General features: G+C 45.3%; 3 protein-coding genes across 4 annotated transcripts; 2 read left to right on the top strand and 1 right to left on the bottom strand.

Moving 5' to 3' along the window:
- Nucleotides 1–3,359: 3,359 nt before the first annotated feature.
- Nucleotides 3,360–4,316, top strand: LOC311322871 (free fatty acid receptor 3-like; the record flags this gene model as incomplete). Its single annotated transcript, XM_084454989.1, has 1 exon — nucleotides 3,360–4,316. One exon carries the CDS (start codon nucleotides 3,360–3,362, stop codon nucleotides 4,314–4,316), a length of 957 nt encoding a protein of 318 aa, XP_084311115.1.
- Nucleotides 4,317–5,302: 986 nt separating this feature from the next.
- On the bottom strand, nucleotides 5,303–12,058 carry usf2 (upstream transcription factor 2, c-fos interacting). Of its 2 annotated transcripts, none has more exons than XR_014630937.1 (11): nucleotides 11,519–12,058; nucleotides 10,571–10,611; nucleotides 10,330–10,448; nucleotides 10,025–10,144; nucleotides 9,091–9,247; nucleotides 8,900–8,987; nucleotides 8,604–8,648; nucleotides 8,099–8,157; nucleotides 7,913–8,007; nucleotides 6,753–6,874; nucleotides 5,303–6,508 (listed from the first exon to the last, which is right to left on the bottom strand). XR_014630937.1 is itself a non-coding variant. In XM_084454806.1 (11 exons), exons 1-11 carry the CDS (start codon nucleotides 11,554–11,556, stop codon nucleotides 6,419–6,421), a joined length of 981 nt encoding a protein of 326 aa, XP_084310932.1. In that variant the 5' UTR covers nucleotides 11,557–12,057; the 3' UTR covers nucleotides 5,303–6,418. The 2 variants fall into 2 exon arrangements, 1 of the variants encoding a protein (XP_084310932.1); XM_084454806.1 differs by having other exon boundaries at nucleotides 6,753–6,881; nucleotides 11,519–12,057.
- Nucleotides 8,618–20,581, top strand: LOC311322711 (lamin-A-like; the record flags this gene model as incomplete). The annotated part of the gene is made up of 13 exons (XM_084454805.1): nucleotides 8,618–8,661; nucleotides 15,032–15,379; nucleotides 17,092–17,248; nucleotides 17,352–17,477; nucleotides 17,613–17,783; nucleotides 18,276–18,401; nucleotides 18,586–18,806; nucleotides 19,006–19,276; nucleotides 19,379–19,486; nucleotides 19,610–19,729; nucleotides 19,875–19,931; nucleotides 20,063–20,257; nucleotides 20,546–20,581. The coding sequence occupies 13 exons, from the start codon at nucleotides 8,618–8,620 to the stop codon at nucleotides 20,579–20,581; spliced, it is 1,980 nt and encodes a 659-aa protein (XP_084310931.1).
- Nucleotides 20,582–20,735: the final 154 nt, after the last annotated feature.

Here is a 20,735-nt window from a genome sequence, read left to right as displayed (position 1 = left end):
GCCTGGTCATGTAAAACTACTCTGCCCTCTGGTGGGTGAAATAGCATCAGATTGTATTTCAATGTCTTCTCATATTTCCATGATCAGCATACAAAGATACAACTAACCTATTGTATCCCAGCCAGCCATGGCCTTTTGCACCAGTCTGACAGTGATTGCTAAATTCCTCCTCACACAGGGAGATTCAGAGGTTGCTGAGAAACGCTGTTTGGATAGCTTTGAGAACAATAATTGCAGCAGAGGGTGATTAAATGTCCACTGTCCAGGGCAGCATGCTGAATCAGTGCTCCATATGAATTGAGGGGGAGTGTTCAGGTTTGATCCGACAATGAGCATCCAACTGATGTTCTGTATGGTCAGAACGTTTCAGCATCCAGTGGGATAACTATCCAATCATGGGGCTCCTGTTCTTCAAAGTCCAGTGAGGTAAGTTCTTGTGTTGTGCAACTTTTTGTCTGAGAAAGGAAATTCTTCACTCTTCTGTCATGAGTCAAACGCCAACTAGAGAACTCTGGGTACTGGACATGCAGTCGCAGTAAATTGCAAGGGGAAAAAAAACAATAATCTCCTTCTATAGTCTACAGTACATAGGCAGACTTAATGAGGGTGTTAATCTGTGAGTAAAGATAAGGTTGAATCGACCAATGGATAAGATATTGTGCTGTCTCTTGACTATCTCCTGACTGGTCGACTTATTATGGAACACAGAGAATAGTGACCTCCCTCAGCTCCCTCACACAAAGGGGGTAAATGATTGGGTAGATTTGCTTGTAATGTGTGAAATAAGTGTGAGCATGTGTGTTAGTGTTTGCGTGTAAGTGTTTGTGTGTGAAATAAGTATGTGTGTGTGAGTATGAGGGCCATCCAGAGAAAAGGGACAAGCTGGATTGAGATGATCCATTATGCTCTATCCATTGTATGTACACTGAAGTTTGATCAAAATGCAGCTGACCAAGGAGAGCATTCTATCTACAATTTTGGTTATTTATTAGTTTTTTATACTCCTATTATTGCGATTCATTAGTCTTTCAATTCTCATGCTCAGTCACTGCGTCAGAAACATCATGGCTAAACTGCAGATGTTGAGGTGTAGAGGGGCTCACTGCTGCCCCCCTTTGGTGCCTCCCAGAACTGACAAATACAAGGAGACATGTCCCCCTTGAGAGTGTCAATGGGTCCTTGACGCCAGTCCTGAGTGTTCTGTATGTCTGTGACATCACTTTACCATCATATCATGCTGAGTGGAAATTGTATTAGGCCTACCATTTATCTAGAAACACAATTTTTGTGACATGCTGTAGGGTCATGTAATCAGTTCCTAGTTGTCTTTTGGCCGTATGTTATTGCTAGTGCAAAATACTCATTATAAAGCTAGCTAGTTTAACATTATGATCCTATGCAATGCTTGCTGGCAAGCTGGCATGATTACATTGTAGGGTGATCCATAAAGCACCATATCCTTCAGGTAATTTCAACAACCTATAGGCTAGATAGGTTCCTTTCCTTGATGATAATGGCTATGCTAGCTACAATCAGCGATAGATTAACTACTGTACCTACGCATATAAAACCAATTTGCTTTACTGTAACTTATTACATTCAGTAACGTTAACGTAGTATTAAAGGGGTAGTATGCTATTTTGGACATTTAGCCCTATTTGTGGTCTGTCTACCATGAACCTAAAACAGGAAGGCCATAATTTCACTGATCATTCCAGTATTAAGATAGTTTTTCTGCAGGCTCTCACTGAACAACAATGGAAGTCAATAGGGCACCTGCAAATGTGTTGTAAAAACTATAACTGTACTTTTCGGAGACGGGAAGCACAGGGTGTAATCTTACCATTCTCAGTATGCTCTCCTGTCAGATCGCAAACCGGATATTTCTACATGTTTGACAAGGCTTGGACATAAGCATTTCCCTGGCGCTTGTTTACCCTGCTTCCACAGCGGACTCTTGCCCCCTGCCTCCCTAACACAACCCAGTCACAGACCTCCATGGCAAGATTAGGCTATAGCCTGGTCATGTAAAACTACTCTGCCCTCTGGTGGGTGATATACAGTAGCAATAGATTATTTCGATCTCTTTTCATATTTTCATGATCAGAATACACAGCCTTTTTTGCCAATCTGGCAGTGATCATTACTCCTCACACAGGGACATACAGTGGTTGCTGATAAACGTTTGGATAGCTTTGAGAACAATAATTGCGGAAGAACATTATTACATTTCCGCTGTCCAGGGCAGCATATCAGTGCTCCATGTAAATGGAGGAGGGGTTCAGGTTTGATCCCACTGATGCTCAGTAACCTACCGTCAGAACGTTTCAGCATCCAGTGGGATAACTCCTGTTCTTCAAAGTCCAGTGGGGTAAGTTCTTATGTCACACAACTTTCTAGCTGAGAAAGGAAATTCTTTACTTTACTGTCACTTGAATGATCTGCATTTACAATTAATTCATAATCAATTCATGTTGAAAACTTGAAATGTAAATTTGGATTTTGGCACCAGTCAACAGAGTTACTCCATCTTGCTGACCAAGAAGGAGAGCAGTCTATCTACATTTTTTGTTGGTTATTTTTATTTTACTTTATTAAACTCCTATTATTATTTTTCATTAGTCTTTAAATTCTCACCCCAATTTCATGCACATTACAAAATGTTTCATTTTACTTTGACCTTTATTATTATTATTATTTTTTTATATATTTTTTTTTAATCATTCATGTATTAGTCTCTCTCCAGACTCAAATATAATGTTGAATTGCTGCGCTTCACATACTACATAATAGTCTGTGCCACTTCACCACCCAAACTTTGAGTTTTCTGAGGGCTTATCTATGGGTCAAAATTGAAAGAGTGACAGGTCGTAGCAGCAAATGAGAGACGTTAGCCCTGATTAGATGGGCGGGGCCAGTGTGGGTGTGAGCGCCTGATTGCGAAAGTCATTACTGATTGGTGTCGCCAGGATTCTGGCGCTACCAATGAATTGCCAGGATTTGAAAAACAGATTTTTGCATGAAGTGTCCCAGACCCATAAAGAGGTCTGCAGCATTCAGTAACGTAGTTAGCGCAGTTTACGTAGTGTATCAGCGAAAGAACTCTCATGGGTCTGGCATTGAGACTATTCATGTAGGCTACTATTACACTTTTACTATCATGGTGTCTATTATATGAATGCTTTTATTGTTTTTTCCTGGCACTTTGATTTGCAATTTGCACGAAAGTTGCTTTACAAACAAATACATTTGATTTGAAATTATTGGATTATGTGTTACATATGTAATGGTACTTTTCACAAGGCATTCTGTTCTCCCTCCAGGGTCTCTTTGTGTGTGTGACTAATGGAGTAAGCACAATGCCGTCACACGACCTGTTGCTCACTGTCTACATCATCACCTTCCTGGTGGGGGTCCCTACCAACATTCTAGCATTTTGCACCTTCTGTCGAAAAGTGCACCGCAAACCGATTCCCATTGACATCCTGCTCCTAAACCTCACCATCTCTGACCTAATCTTCCTAGCTTTCCTGCCCTTCAAGATGAAGGAGGCCGTTGACTTTATGGCCTGGAACCTCCCCTACTTCCTGTGTCCTGTCTCAAACTTCCTGTTCTACACAACCATTTACAACAGCACCCTCTTCCTGACTGCAGTGAGTGTGGAGCGCTATCTGGGAGTGGCCTTCCCCTTCAGGTATTCCCTGTGCCGCAGTCCTCGCTACACGGTGATGACTAGCGTCATGGTCTGGGTGGTGTCCTCTCTGAACCTCAGCATCATCTACATTATTCCCTCCATCCAGGGGATAAACAGTGGTGCTGTAGACAGTAATGCTACCCAGGCACCTTCCCCTCCCAGAACTTGCTACCGGGAGTTCACCCCTGAGCAGTTCTACATCCTGCTCCCTGTGCGCATCGAACTCTTCCTTGTCCTTTTCTGTGTTCCGTTACTCATCTGTGTCTTCTGCTACGTCAACCTAATCCGTATCATGTCTCGACTGCCCCACATTAGTCGGCGTCGGCGCCTACGGGCCATAGGCCTGGCACTGGGCACTTTGCTGGTCTTCTCTCTCTCTTTCGGGCCCTACAACGTTAGCCATGTGGTGGGGTTTGTCCGAAATGACAGTGCGAGCTGGAGGATTGGAGCACTACTGTTCAGCACCCTCAATGCTTGCCTGGACCCAATCATCTTCTACTTCTCCTCAGCGGCCGTCAGGAGCATGCTCAGTCACTGCGTCAGAAACTTCATTGCTAAACTGCAGATGTTGAGGTGTAGAGGGGCTCAATGCTGCCCCCCTTTTGGTGCCTCCCAGAACTGATAATTACAATGAGAATATCCCTGGGACCTTGACGCCAGTCCTGAGTGTTCTGTATGTCTGTGAGATAATCACTTTACAAGCATATCATGTTGAGTGGAAATAATATGTATTAGCCTATCATATATCTACATTTTCTTATTCTATCATTGCACTAGGTACACTGCCATACAGTAATAGATAAGTGTTTTAACGGCCTTAAAGATAAATTAAAAGCTGTATGTCAGAACGGATGTGTGTGAAAGATGTGTCTACTATTGCTTTAATTTTGTGTGACAAGCGCACACGGCAGGAAGTGCAAACATGGAGAGATTACACGATGACTGTATAATAGCGTAGCCCTAAAACAACTCTCCCTCCGGTGCCGGGAACTGTAAACTGGACTGCAGTCCAGTAAGGCAGAAGAGGGAGATAAAGATTGTCTGCCATCTCTTCAATAATGAGCTGTAATCTAAGCAAATGGACAAGTGCTCCTATGTGCAGGTGTTGTATAGATAAACCAAGATTTTCTCTTTATAGTGTCCTATACTGAACCAGGTCAAACTGATTGACCCATTTGGCACTACTGTACCACATCAACCAGATACACTCCCCTAGGGAAGCAATGGCTGACAGCTCTTGGTTGTTGCAACTGAAAGAATGAGCAGGTGCAATCAATGAGTTTTGATTGGTACAGAAGGTTCAAGCGTCCCTATAGGCCCTCAATATCAAGACTGCAGGGGCGAGGGGTACTTAACACACAGCCACTCAGCATGACACTCCAATAATCAGTCAACCAAGCCATAGTAGTTTTTCATTTTACAATTGGTATTTATCATGCCAGTGGTTAGAATGCCATGCTGTAGTTGCTTTCTGAGGAAAAAGAACAACTGCCTTCACTGTAGAAGCCTCTCTGTAGCGCTGATCTGACCTCCATCATGCTACATCCACACTGGTTCCCAAACTTGCATGAATATTTGAATTTCTTATATTCTCATAAACCCTGTTGAGACTGGACATTTCTTGTTGAACTGAAGAGTGTTTACATGACATACTGTTTGGCCTACACAGCAGTGTATTCAATGAGTGATGTATGCCAATAAGCAGAAACATACCATGATTTAATGCCCAATACAAATCATTCACGTTTGTGTAATTGATATACAGGTTTCTCTTTATACTTCAATGTCAGGGGGAAGCAAAGACAATTCACAAATGAAAAATAAAGAGTTGAAAAGAGTTTGGGAACCACAGCTACTTAACTGTCCCAATGACCTGAGCTAGACTATCACCTACTATCCTGAAAGCCTGAATTTTAAAACCTGGGTGTGGCAATGCACCGAGGTCTTACAAACTCTAATGGACAGAGGCTTAAACATTCTACACATGACAAATAAACATAACTGAATCCAATTAACAATGACACCAGCCTTAGAAACTGAGACATGGATGAAGGTACCTGATTTGTCTATATCGGTTTGTCATTTTAAAAAAAAATGGCATGGCAAATTTCTGCCCTGTGTTTGCACTATGATCCCTACTGCAATTGTCATTTCTCTCTGTATACATGTTCATTGTAAACTAATAAATTAAATTACCAACAAAAAGGAACTCATTCATTTCAGACACAGTAGTATCACTCACAACAAACTCAAGAGAAAGCAAAGGAAAACTGCAGTAGGTTAACAATGGATCTATAACAAGACATTTTTGTTTTAATGCAAATTCTCACAGTTCATAATCTGCCCTTAAAAATGAAGTCCGGTGCAAAGATGAAAATGTGAAGAATTGATTTTCCTTTGAGCAGATGTGAGAGGAACTCTCAGCTGCAGAGTCATTAATTTCAGCGTTCAGGGTTAGAAGGGTGCCAGTTGGTTGGAGGAGGTTCACTCAGCCTGCAGTCTGTCAATCCTTTTATTGAGCCTAGTGTGTGTGTGTGTGTGTGTGTGTGTGTACACATGTACACTGTATGTGTGTGTTCATTATGGATGATGCAAGTCTGCATTTACTGTAATGCTTTCGTTGTGTAGCGTTCCTAGCAGTGTTCCAGTGAGTATGTGGTTTTGTGTGTATGTGAGATTTGCAGGTGTTGGTGTGTGTGTGTGTGTGTGTGTGTCTCCAGTCCATCACTGTGATGTTGCATCTCCATTGATTTCTATGCCGTGCTGTTGTAGCTGAGCTCGAAGCAATGCGTTGTCATTCTTAAGCTCCTCAATCTATAACAACACAAAAATATCTAATTTTAGACAATAAATGATACCAGACAAATAAACTGTCACAGGAGATTGGGAGATGTGCACTGTAGTGAACAGATGGCTTGCTATTTAACGTCATCACTCATTTAACGTTACCACTCATACAGAATGTTACCACTCATACAGAATGTTGTTCCATTTCATTTGCAGCAGTCTCTAATTGACAGGTTTCCGCTGTAGAATCCTGGTTAGGGGTGATCTGTACCTGTTGCCTGAGCAGCTCGTTGTCCACCTGCACTCTCTCCACCTCTTTGAAGCTCTCCTGCAGCCGCTGGTTGTTCTGTCTCAGCTCCCGGATGTAGTCGCAGGCCTTGGACAGGATCCCGCCTTTACTCTGGACAGCACAGGTCGCATGTCATTACTGTGCCATTATATGTGTGTCACAGTATGTCATCATCATCATTATTGCCCACAAGCCTTGAAGGAGGTAAATCCCTGTTCTTACTGTTGCTTTATATGAGGGGTCCCAGTTTCCTGTGAGATGATTTGACCTAGGGACTTGATTCATTGCAGTTCTAGAGGACCCTGGGCCAAACCCTCACCTGATACAGTCTGCCATTTGATCACATGGTCACGTAGTGCTCTAATAAAGCTTTGAACCAGAAAACGTTGAAGGCCCCTAGCTTCCACACCATTTGACCTAGAGTCACCAAACTTGGTATATAGGTTCTACTCCTCACGATGAACAGGTCTGCCAAAGGGACCAGAGGAAAGAAATTGAATAAAACAATAAAGGGCCATCTACACTGTACTAATTGTACACCATATCTATGAAAATATAGTTCAAAAGTATATATTCTGTAGTTTGAAAGCACCACCAATCTTTTAAACATATCTATAGTAAAACTGCAGGTAGTTCTGTGCAATGTGCAAAAGGCCACCTTACTTTCACAGTAGCAGCTGTCAGCAGTAAATTTAATGTAGATATATTTCAAAGATAGGCGGTGCTTTCGGATTCTAACAACTGAATGATGCTAAGCCAAGATGGACGACCAAACTTGGTAGTGAAAGTGTGATGGGTGAAACCAAGCATTTGGATGTTGTTTTGGGGAGGTTTTGGACGTTGTTTGGCAGAGATTTTGGAAGTTGGTTTGGGGAGGTTTTGATGCAAGATTCCAGGAAACATTTTTCTACTTGCAAAGCAGCTAATGCCGATTCTTGCCAGCCATGATGGCTTGACCTGATCAGTCACTGCTTGCAGCTAAGCTACAGTATCATTACTTAACGGCCTCTGGTCAGATCCTTTTCAAAAGCCAAAGGCAGAATCCAACATCAATCCGTTCCAGTTCTTGACTGACATGGGGTGTTTTAACTGGAGTAAAGTGTTATAATACTTTAAACTGACAGATTCATAACCAGACTCACCGCTCCAGTCTTGGTGCTGTCCATGTTGCAGTCAGGGATGATCTTTGACAGAGTGACAATCCAGTTGTTGATCTTGTCTCTTCTCCGCCTCTCCACTACAAATACAAGACGAACAAAAGGATCAGAAAGGATGCAACTGTGCAATTCACAGTATTCTAGATAGGTGTGTGTTTGTGTGTGCCTCACCTTCATTGTGCTGTGCTCTTCTCCTCTCATCTCTGGGTGCTCTTGGACCATCCATCTTCCTGGAAAGACAGAACAACAGAAAGACAAAATAACACGGTTGATGTCACCATTATCACCTCTAACCAAGCTTATCATATGGAAATCAACATTGCATCATTTATGTATGATACATGAGTCATCGGTAGCAAGACGATTCAATTCAACATGTAGTTATTCAAGTATCTGAGGAAGAGTGTGGAAGAGTTGCAACACTGGCAGCTAAGAGAATGTTGCCTCTCCAGTGCATGTGGAGATAGCCTATCCGCGTGAGGATGGGTCCTGCGGTCAGCCATCGCCGGAGTCGGCCTCCTCTGTAGATGACTATGACAATGCAGAGACAGAAACACCTACCACTCACCACCTCACCACTAGCGTCACCACCACACATCTTGGCTAGCAGTCTAACAGATATGAGAGGGGGGGGGTCGTTTTTGTTTTTTTAGGGGATTTGAAAGTTTGTCCTCACCAGTTGGAACTGCCATGCTGCAGCATCTCGCTTTCACCAAGGTCTCTGGGGACGGCAGGTTTTGATTCGTTTGAATGTTGTTGGGTGTTTTTTCATAGTATACACAATAATCACACAACCAATCATGCCAAAATAGAAGGGAAGAAGTATAGTGGTGAAGACTGTCTCCTACTAAAAAAAATCAATTTCAATGAGTTTGGGTGGGGGAGGGCAATGAAAAGTGGTGCCGATGGGCATTCTGGTGTGAAAATGGCGTACAAGCAGCTGGAGTGTGTGGCAGATAACATGATACTCACGCGGTGTAGGTGTGTGTGCGAGGAGCAATGGTTCGAGGTGTGCCAGTCTGCAACACATCCGGTGGGCTCATCATCACGTAGAACTGGCCTGGTGTTAGAGAGGGGAGGGAGGGGTCGGATAAACATGCTTATTCACTTTTACTAATGGTCAGGGATGAACAGAGCTCCAGCATGAACCATTGGGTCCTCACCGCCAGCCTGTGTGAGTGTCGGGTCCGTGGTTGCCTGGACTGAGACCGCCGTCCCGTCGCTGACTGTGGCTGCAGGGAAATATGCATAACGCGTTTCCCCTCCCACAGTCTCCCCTGCAGGGCTGCCCCCATTACTGAAGGGGTTCTGAATGACAGCCTGGTTGAGATCCACAGAGAGAGAGAAAGAGGGAGAAGGGGGTGGAAAGATACAGATAAAACATCAGCCACCTCCAACAGCCACTAAAATCTTTTTAGAGTGTAACCTAGGCATTCCAAGGAATCTATCCCCTTGTTATTTTCTGTTGCACGCGTGTACAGCACGATAGATGAACATTAATGAAGACTTTAATGATCCCCCTAGGTGGAAATTTTGCGTATGTCTGTATATCTGGATTTCTTATTTATATTTGTATATATTGTAAATTACAATATTTTACAATTATGTATTGTAAGAACAAACTTTTTGCACATATGTATGGGCAGGTGCGTCGGAGAAACCATACAGGCTGACTGAAATAAAGAAAAGACTCCCGCACTGTCCTCTTCACTTGCAGACAAACATTTAATCAACAACGTTTCGGTCCTAGACCATCGTCAGGTTGAAAATGTATATATATTGTAAAATATTGTAGGCCTATATTTTAGTCTTGATCGTGTTTCTTAGATGCCCTTTTAATCTGGCTGATCATCTGATCTCCCTCCGGGGATTAATCAAGTATTGCATTTATATAGCGCCCTTCATGACACCCAGAGCACTTTACAGAGCCCAGTATTCATTCAGACACAGTCATATCGGTGGTGGTAAGCTACATCTGTAACCACAGCTGCCCTGGGGCAGACTGACAGAAGCGTGGCTGCCAATCAGCGCCTACGGCCCCTCCGACCACCACCAACATTCACCTAACTAGCATGAAACACACGCACACACACACACCTGTGCCACTGCTTGCTGTGCTCCAGCAAACGCAGCAGTGGAGACCACACTGACCGCCCCAGTCCCGTCAGCTGCAGCCTCTAACTGGTCATCAGTCACCTGGACCACACGATATGTCACCTGGAGAGAAAAGAAGACAGAGTTAGTGTTGTCAACTGAAGCAATTGGCTGACACTGTCTTGTCTTCTTCTCATGTATATAGTAAAGTGTACAATCTACGGTGAAATCAAATCAAACACTGATCTACAGACTATGGGGCTCTGGGCTCCTGATGTGGACATCTCTGAGTCATTGAATGAGCCCACCTGTCCCCCACTGTTCTCTGTGCGGAACTGGTACTGGACATTGTGGTCTCCGAATGCTGTGGCCTGCTGTACACTGGCGATGGTCACTGCTGTATGCTCCTCCGGCCCCACTGCCTCAGCTGTGAGTAAAAACACACATCGCACGTTAAGAACCCCTTATCGACTTTCACAGGAGCACAAGGACATTTCAGAAAAATGTCAATCTGATTTGAGGTGAAAGGATTTAACTCAAGACACCAACCTTCTTGTAAGTGAACCTCCTCCGTTTCCTGTTTCTCGTGACTGGAAAATTAAGGGGAAAAAAGAAGCCTCAGTTTTGAATAGAAGTCAAGACCCTTAAACAAACTTTTCGTGGCGCCACCTTGTGTTGAGTAATCTGTACAACAGCAGAGAGTAGACAGGTGCTGAACAGTGTGTGCATGTGTGCAATGCGAACGTTGTTGTTGTTGTTGTGCAGCTCTTTTAAAGGTCCGTCTCCGCATACTCCACAGTTGGGAGAAACCTAGACCTGCTTTAAAAATACAACACTGAAGTTGTAGCTACACCCAACCCCTTTCCCAGAAAAAAAACACTAAAATAGCGCCGAACTACATCTACTTTGCGGCATGTCTACCTTGACCCACATTTCATAGGCTACTGCGCCGCACTATAAGCAGGCGGACAAGATCTTGCATGAAAGCGTCCCCCAAAAACTGACCAGTATGGGAGATCAGTGGCATGATCAAAAGCACAGATAAATAACACTATAGCTAAGACAGCAACACGCCAGTGCATTTGATCGATTACTAAAAGTTACCTAATGGCTATGACAATTTAAGTGTCCTATGGCTAAAACGTAGCTAGACGCGCATCTGAGGTTATTTGCTCTGCAAACTGACAACACATTCGCGGTCGCTAAACCCCAATGACACAGCCTAGCAATCTGTAACGCTAACGTTACCTACACATTAGCTTGAAGCACCCTATTTAACGTAGAGCAAACTCTTTTTCATACAACTAAATGCAACGATCGGACCACAAGTTAGGGACATGCACCAAAAATAGTCAAATTATTTGGATTAAAATAACACAATATAAAGCAAAATATAACTTATATGATAAAAGCGTATTGCGCTGCAAAGGAAAATGGTGACTTGGGGCTAGGCCTGGGAAGCCATTGCGAGCGGTGAGCAATATGACGCGTTCTTACCTCGTAGAGCTGTCCAAACTCTGTTCTAGCATATCCATGAAGGTTACAGTTTAAAATGTGATATTCAGCGACACTGATATACGGAGATGGAAGTACTGATCACGGGGACAAACACACGGGTCATGTGAGAAAGACAGTCCAGGACACGTGAGGCATAGACCGGGCAAGAAGTTAAAATGGAGACCGCTGCAGAGCTGGGGGTTGTGTTCGTCTGCTCTACTAACGACGCTGCTCGGTGGATACTTCGTCTTTCTTCTGGGAGAGGGTCATGCGCGCCAGACGGAAGTAAAAGAAGCAACTAAATGCCTCCCGCAAATCGACCTGGGATGTTTTGCTATTAAATTTGATTAGTTTATTTGTAAACCTCGTCTTTTTCCTGCTTTCGGTATTGTTCTCTGGGTTGCCCTCTCATGTAGACGGCAGCGCTGCAGTTGTATCCATCCGCTGGCAAGGCTCTTGCATTGTTAGTTGCAGATAATAGTAAGATATGGAGTGGAGTCGTGTTGGACGCATGTAAAAATGTTGTTGTTTTAAAGGCAAGTATGGATGTATTCGAAGTGTCACAGTCAGTCATATCTATCACGCACGTCGAGGCACTTTGGTGTAGCTTAATTACTTTGTAGATTTTCTTTTTTGAAATGTCAGTTGTCTTTAGCCATGCCACCGGGCTCATGTCCTACTAATAGCCTATGTACAAAGCAGCAATTCTGATTTAATTGCTTTAATAAAGAATCATACGCGAGGGCGGTGTTTGACATGTATTATTACTGCCTGTCTGTCACGTATTTTTATTGCTTTCGAAGGCTTTTACCCAGGTGACCAAGGAGATCCAATCCGGGTTTTCGTAGAAACCACATGACACGTTCAACGTTTCAAATATTAAATGCACATTTTGGACTAGTACTACGTGAGAAAATATTTCGATTTACAATCCCTAACACCTGGTATGACTACTAGCCTAGACTACAACAAAGTAGTCTACGGTACAAATTGCCAAACGCAGTAGCTACTTTTATTCGACCCGTCGAGTGTCCTATTCGCTTCTGCAACAACGTATCCGCTGCCACATGCCCGCCAGCCTATACTAGTCCTATCTGGTCTAGTCCTATCCCTCTTATACGGTCTCGCGATCCATGAACGATGGTCAAACTGTATCAACTAATTGTATTCAAAATACACAAATGAACAACTTCCAGTGTACATTTTCTTTAGCTTTAATAATGTAGTTGGCTGGTCAAAATATTCTATAGGCCTACACCAGACCACTAGATGGCAGAGCTGATGGCCATTAGATCAGTCGATACAAATTACCACTAGGTGGCGACAAAGATCCATGCTTTTCCTGTGTGATACTATTACATTCCAAAGCGCATAAGGGCATCTCCTTTCTAAACAAGTGACTAAGAACATAATCCAGTGCTAAAGCCAAAGTGCATAGGCTAAGTAGCGAAATATAAATACAATAGGTGCTTTAAGAGGTAGGCCTAGTACTTCTTGAAGAGGCGGTTTTTGAGCCTGCGGCGAAAGATAGGCAGCGATTCTCCTTGTCAGGATAATTCGGCTTCACGTGTCTTGTAGAGATGTGGATCTTCAGGGAGTCGTTAGAGAAGAAGCGAAGGGATGAACAGTAGTCCTATGAATAGTTTTATTGAGGGCAGACTTTGTTATGATAAAGGTTATAGTTTCAGCCAAAAAGTTAGTTTGAATGTTCATTTGTAATCATAATAGGGATTTGTGTACCGCTTTCAGAGTCAACTGTCATCCTCTGTAACTGTACCCTGCCCATTATCTGACTTGCAGCTAGCCAACTCCAACTGAATTCTGATTGGTGAGGAGGCAACCTCATGGTCATTCACTTCTCATTCATAAACTATGAGGACTTTTGCTACACTGATTCAATGTAACACAGTGATTTACATACCCTTGTAGGTTTTAAGTAGTTCAAATTCACTCGCTAAATTTACACATCTACTGTAGTTTCTTTACATAGATAATTAGGTTACATGAAATGGGTGTGCTGTCCTGGGAAACAACTTACTTCCTCTGCTTCACTGTCCAGTATTGCTTCTCGGCCTTTTGGCTAAGATTAAGAATCTGTTCTCATCTTCTTTGTAGCACATAGGGGGTAGTACAGTGGCGGAGAGGAGCTGGTGAGGCATCTGGTCTGGGAGTGGCCGTTCTCCAGGGACCTGTGACAGGAGGCAGGCCTCCTAGTAAGCTTGTGTCTGCCAGCAGGGGAGGTCCACCAGGTGAGCCAGGGCCCAAATGCCACCTGAGCAGTTCCTACGGCTCGCCCCGACATCCTGGAAAGAAGAGCTTCAGAGAGCTGCCGTGGGAAAGGTTCTCCTCTGGTCCATGGGTGGGAGAGGAGCCTGCTGTCCTGTTCAGCAGAGCAGGATGAGGCAGACTTGATAAGACACCCTGTTCCTGCACAACAGCAGTTTTAGCCTGTTTTCACAGTTGCACATTCATAACATGTCTTAAATATTTTAGCACTGTAAACAACATGGTTTAGTGGCACATACACTCTGTATAGTTACACATGTCATGTATAGAAATGGCTGCACACTGCCTAAAAAATCACACCCAGGTCCCTAGTGTTAAGGAATCACACAGCCACAGAACCGGAGCCAACCTGTATCTTCTAAGGTGTAGAACAAAGATGTGGTAATGCTCATTTGCTCACACAGGACTCAGGAGTGGAATGAGTTGCCCTTGACCATCAAACAGAGCTTGAACCTAGATAGTTTCAAGGTGAATGTTAGGAAATGTCTCCTAGAAAAAAAGTAAACTCAGGAGACTGACAATGGAAGGAGGGTTTCTGCCTTAGTGTATGTAAGATCTGTACATTTTGTAAGATATCCTATTAAAGGAAAGGTTAGGAATTTAGCATTGTAAGCCATACTATGATGACTTTCACTGAATGGCAACACCAACCATTCATTTTCAAACAGCACACGCACACATCTCAGTGAGAGAGGGAAGGCTGTGAAAGAGGGAGGAGTACAGTCAGTACCACACTTCCAGACAGCTTCTCTCCTCCCTTCTCCTCTCCCTTGCTCTCTCTCTCTCTCAAATACATGGATGCTGACCCAGTCATTCTCAGACAGAGCTTGTGGTTGGAAAGAAACAGAAGGAAAGGCTGTATACAGAGTACTGGAGCTATTTTCAAGATAAGCCATCCTCTGATTTAGCTCTCTTTGTCAAACCATCTTGTGAGGTAAGACTGAGCAATTTCACTTATAATCACTTTTTTAGGTGTAGGCTATAGTCCAATACCTAGATGGTATATATCTTCATGCATAACAGTTCAGACAAGTCTTTCATTTTGTGTTGGCTGAATATCAGAAATGATTTAATTTGTGTTTAAAGTCACTCCGATGCTATTATCAACCATTAGAGTAGGCTGTCCTTTCAATAGGAGCACTGACTATTTCTTTTATATTGCTTTCACATTGCATCAAAAAGTTCCAAAGAGTTCACCTTTGTGGCTCCACACAGATAACCTTCACCTGCCATGGCAACACCCGACCAGAGCCGTACGCCCCGTGGTGCGAGCACCCCGCTCTCCCCCAACCGGATCACTAGGCTGCAGGAGAAGCAGGACCTGTGCAACCTCAACGACCGCCTGGCCGTCTACATAGACAAGGTCCGCTCGCTGGAGGCCGAGAATGCAGGCTTGCGGCTTCGCATCACCGAATCGGAGACCGAAGTCAGCTGCGAGCTGACGGGGATGAAGGCGGCCTATGAGGGCGAGCTGGCCGACGCCCGTTCCACGCTGGACTCGGTGGCGAAGGAGCGTGCCCGACTGCAGCTGGAGCTGGGCAAGGTGCGCGAGGACTTCAAGGAGCTCAAGGCCAGGTATGAGTTCAGAAAGTGTGACCCGTTATATTCCAAGTATTTATAGGGAGTTGTAGTCTATTATGAATGTAGTGATGGCTGGTCACACCCATTGAGATGGGCACACCCTAGCATGAAATATAGAACAGCTATGGCAAAAGGTATCACAATAATTTGTGTGTGTGTGTGTGTGTGACTGTGTGTGTGTGAGTTTGTATTGACTTTTTGTGTGTGTGTGCATGCATGTGTGTGTGTGTATGAATGTGTGTGTGTGTATGCGTGTGTGTGTGTGTGTGGATTCAGACTTTCCATGCCTCTTGTTTCCACTCTGGTGCAGTTGGGGTTGTCTGGCTCAGTCCCAATAGCCTTAAGACGTGAAAGCCCTCCCACCACCGTGTCTCCAACAGTTATAGAACTGCCACTGGAGAACAGACCCAAGAGCATGCAGCATATATCTGAGAAGTTAGGCTCAAATTATGGCTCTGCAATTAAAACAATACACAAATATACAGTTTCTAACGATCCTAACGGATCCAGATGTTTTGTATTCTGATTCAAGTGCCTGTGGGATACTTTGAAGAAGGGATGAATCTGATTGAAAGCTTATTTTTCTTAAACCTCAACATCAGACTAAATCAGACATGTTTACATTTGGGCCAGCCTTGTGTTATCATACATAAAATGTAATGTGACGGAACTGGAGATTCCGAGAAAAAAAAGGCTCCCTACTACACATCGGGAGTCCAGGAGAACCCAACCTTTCACTTGTCTTCCACCATGCTGTGCTGATACAAGAGTTTCTCTGCCCAAGGAAAGAGCCCTGCCCCACCCAGGCCTCCCCCCTCCAGCATACCCACCCAGACCTCCCCCCTCCAGCATAGGCTACTCTCCCCATTGCTCATACGCACGTTCTCCTCGTTAGACATCAGCCAGCTCCAGCAGACCAGCTCCCATCCTGCTCCTGCATCCAGAGCCCTAGCGGTGACTAACTCTTTCCCGTTTCCACTCACCACAGTCGTTATTATAATGTACAAATTGTACAATACGTGGCAGTGTTTGGGGAGTCCTGCTCCTGGCTCCCATTAGCTTTCCACAAATATTGAGATGGTGGCTGCCCTCTTCGGCAAAGCCCGGCCCCGTTACCATGGCAGCCTCTTAGCCAAAACAGCAACGCTTGTGGTTTGTGGCGACCAGACACATCGTGATGGATCTAGATGGAGAACTATGAGTCACACAGGGCTGGAAACACCCCGCCTCTCTCCCAGGCTTCCCTCTGCCCAAAATAGACCAAGGATAGACTTCATATGAATGAGAATAGGAGACTCGTAATCACATTTCCAACATGTGTTATCGTATTATTTGAATATGTGTGGTGTGAACTTATATCCTGCCTGTTTGGAATAAAACATTTGACATTTAACTGGGGAGAACAATGGGGAGAATATGATGTTTCAGGAATTGTTAATGTTAAACATCTCCTGAAAATTCCATCAGAGTGCAACAATGCATAAACACACTCACTTACACATACACATACATATACACATACATACACACACACACACACACACACACACACACACACACACACACACTTACACACACGCACGCACACACACACGCACACACACATACACGTACACACATACACACACACACTTACACACACGCACGCACACACACACACACATACATACAGAGTGATCAGTGGAGCCCCCTGCATGTCTCCTCAGGAACACCAAGAAGGAGTCTGACCTGGCAGGGGCCCAACTGAGGCTAAAGGACTTGGAGGCCTTGTTGAACTCGAAGGACGCCTCTTTGACCACCGCCCTGGGAGAGAAGCGCAACCTCGAGGCAGAGAACAGGGACCTGAAGGCCCAGCTTACCAAGGTTAACTCACGATTCACACAGCTATCAGACTTGTGTGTGTGTATGTGTGTTGTGGTTGTATTTCTGTCTGACATCCTAACAGTGAGCTCTTTGCTGTGTTCAGCTGGACACCAGTCTGGGTGATGCCAAAAAGCAGCTGCAGGATGAGATGCTGAGGAGGGTGGATGCAGAGAACCGCATCCAGACCCTGAAGGAAGAGCTGGAGTTCCAGAAGAACCTCTACAGCGAGGTCAGAGGCTTTGACATGGTTCCCATCATCACACTGCTGTACCATAATGACCGCCAATAACCAGCTATATGCCATGGTCCTGTCATGGGACATCTAGCTACGGCTATTATGAGTGTGCTTGTAATTGTCCGGCAGGAGCTGAGGGAGACCAAGCGTCGCCACGAGTCTCGTATGGTGGAGCTGGATAACGGCCACCAGCAGGACTTTGAGAGCAAGCTGGCCGAAGCCCTGGTGGATATGCGAGGCCAGCACGAGCTGCAGATCAAAATGTACAAGGAGGAAATTGACAAGACCTTCACATCCAAGGTAGATCATCCGTATGATATAGAGATCAGGGAAAATGCTTAAATGTATGCAATATGTCTACTGGTAAACTAAGCAGAAGACCTTGATGAGGTGAATGAAGAAAAGAATGGGCAGCCAAGTTTGATTTTAATTCTTGTACCCACCCAGTGATTAGGATCAGCTCCAATATTTCGGTCTGTTTTTGCGTAATCGTGCTAAATAACGAACGAATGAACGCACGCCACCAAAAACATAGACCTTGGTCGCCGAGGCAGAGGCAATAAGTAACAATCCCCCGGACAGACATGCAATGCTGTACAGAACAGAGTGGGTGGAGGCTGGGATGATGGTGGGCAATGGAAAAAAAACAATAGTAGGATCCACAGCATGCGCGTGTGTGTGTGTGTATGCGTGTGGCTAATAGCCACCATGAGGTAGCGTGATTGCACCTGTGCAGCAACCCCACATTCACGCTGCTGTTCTCCGGGTGCCCTGTCTGTCATTGTCTGCCAGCTGGAGAACGCCCGGCAGTCAGCTGACAGGAGCAGCCACCTGGTAGGAGCAGCCCACGAAGAGCTGCAGCAGACACGGGTGCGCCTGGAGTCCATGTCTGCGCAGCTCAGCCAGCTGCAGAAACAGGTAAAGTGAAAAACCAGCTAACCAGACACTTGCCTAATCCTTCTGAGAATGACGTCATTTGTATTTATTTATTTGCACTTGCAAATTATTGCAATATACAATACGTTGACGTGGACGCCGGTGTATAGTGACAGAGGGAACTGCGTTAAGGATGACAAGGGCTTTGCCTCCCGACCCGTTGCAGCTGGCGGCGGGCGAGGCGAAGGTGCGGGAGCTGGAGGAGGCGCTGTCCAGGGAGAGGGACAACACGCGTCGCCTGCTGGGGGACAAGGAAAGGGAGATGGCGGAGATGCGCCAGCGCATGCAGCAGCAGCTGGACGAGTACCAGGAGCTGCTGGACGTCAAGCTGGCGCTGGACATGGAGATCTGCGCCTACAGGAAGCTGCTGGAGGGAGAGGAAGCGAGGTACTGTTTGTATGCAGGGTAAAGAGGCGTGGCCTCCTTGTACATCAAGAGCACACATACTCCTTATCGTTTTAAATTCATTCTGAACTCTCACAAACATGCGTCTGTCTCTCTCTCTCTCTCTCTCTCTCATTCTGTCTGTGTTTCTCCCCCATAAACCTCCCTCCCTCTGTGCGTGGGTCCATTCCCACGCCTGCAGGCTGCGCCTCTCCCCCAGCCCTACCTCCATGCGGCAGGTTGCGGGGAGCCACTCCTCTGGCTCTCACTCCCGGGCCGTCCACTGCCGCGCCCAGAGCTCCTCTGCCAAGCGCCGGCGTCCCAACGACACCGACAGCGAGGCCTCCAGCGTGGCGGGGGGCGCCGTGGCTCGCACGCGCATCACCCAGCAGGCCTCCGCCAGTGGCCGCGTCACCGTGGAGGAGGTGGACCTGGAGGGGAAGTACGTGAAGCTCAGCAACAAAGCGGATGAGGTGAGAGAAGCAGCGAGATCCTCAACCTGTCTGACAAAAGCCAAAAAAGACTGTATATATCTGGGAAAGATCTCTGAATATGTCATATTAATAATCCCGCAGGATCAGAACTTGGGTAACTGGCAGCTTAAACGACAGGTGGGCTCCGGCACCCCCATAGTCTTCAAGTTTCCTCCAAAATTCACTCTGAAGGCTGGGCAGAGGGTCACGGTGAGTATCTCTGTAGTGGTACTCAACACGCTGGCACGAATACATTTGTCCTTGTAACTGTCGTGGTACAAGTGCTTCTAGATTCCTTATGCGTGCCTGTCTCCTCCGTCTGGGGGTGGCCAGATCTGGGCGGCGTCAGCAGGGGGCAGCCACAGCCCACCATCTGACCTGGTGTGGAAGGGCCAGGCCTCATGGGGCACCGGAGACCAGTTCCAAACCATCCTCATCAGTTCCAATGGAGAGGTGGGAACACGTTATCAAATCAAATCAAATTAAACTTATATGTCGTCAGTTTGTTTGAAAACTGAGATCATTGTTCATTTATCGTGCTAGCTCAGTCAGTTTTACATCCGACCGTGTGGTTTTAAAAACGTCTATTCTCACTTAGGAAATGGCAATGAGGAAGGTCACCCGAACACAATTTGAGGATGATGATGATGATATGGTGAGTGAGAGAAATCAAAGCTCTATTGACTATACAATACATACAGTTCTCTGTCTCTACGTTGAATGCAGTACAGGAACTGTAAGTAAGGTAGACACAAACTGTGTATCACCCACTGTCGCCCCCTGCAGGTGGCCCACAGCACGTGCGGGGACAGTGAGTATAACCTGCGGAGCCGGACGGTGGTGTGTGGCTCCTGTGGCCTGCCCTCAGACAAGTCCGGCGGCTGCTCCGTGACCTCAGCCTCTCGCTCTTTCCGTAGTGGAGGCATCGCCGAGGGCCTTCTCCCACACTCCTATGTGGTGAGCAGCAGTACCCCTCGCAAGGTAGGTCCCTGATCCACACACACACACACACACACACACACACACACACACACACACACACACACACACACACACATACACACACACACACATACACACACACACATTACACACACACACACACACACACACACACACACACACACACACATGCATGCAAACATCCCACAAATAAACTTTGTTGTTTTAATCCTCTATCATTTCATTAAATCATTATTCAGTCATCATTTCAACTTGTGTTATTCTGTTCCTGTGTGTATTGACATCTGTTTTTTTTCCTTGTGTCAGAGTGGAGTTAGAGTGGAAAAGTGTCCAATCATGTGAGGCTGAGGAAGATCCTGATTCCAACAGCTCTGAATGATGCACAAAGAGCAATTGATATTGTTAAACACGTTTGATACTTTGCTTTATCCTATTCTTTATACATAAAAGGTTTACATGTAATCATTATAACTTTTTACATAGTTATTTGTACATA

The sequence above is a fragment of the Borostomias antarcticus genome (genome assembly GCF_949987555.1).
Source record: "Borostomias antarcticus genome assembly, chromosome: 21".
NCBI lineage: Eukaryota > Metazoa > Chordata > Actinopteri > Stomiiformes > Stomiidae > Borostomias > Borostomias antarcticus.
Note: the sequence above shows the minus strand (reverse complement) of the source record. Positions and strands in the feature narration are given on the sequence as shown.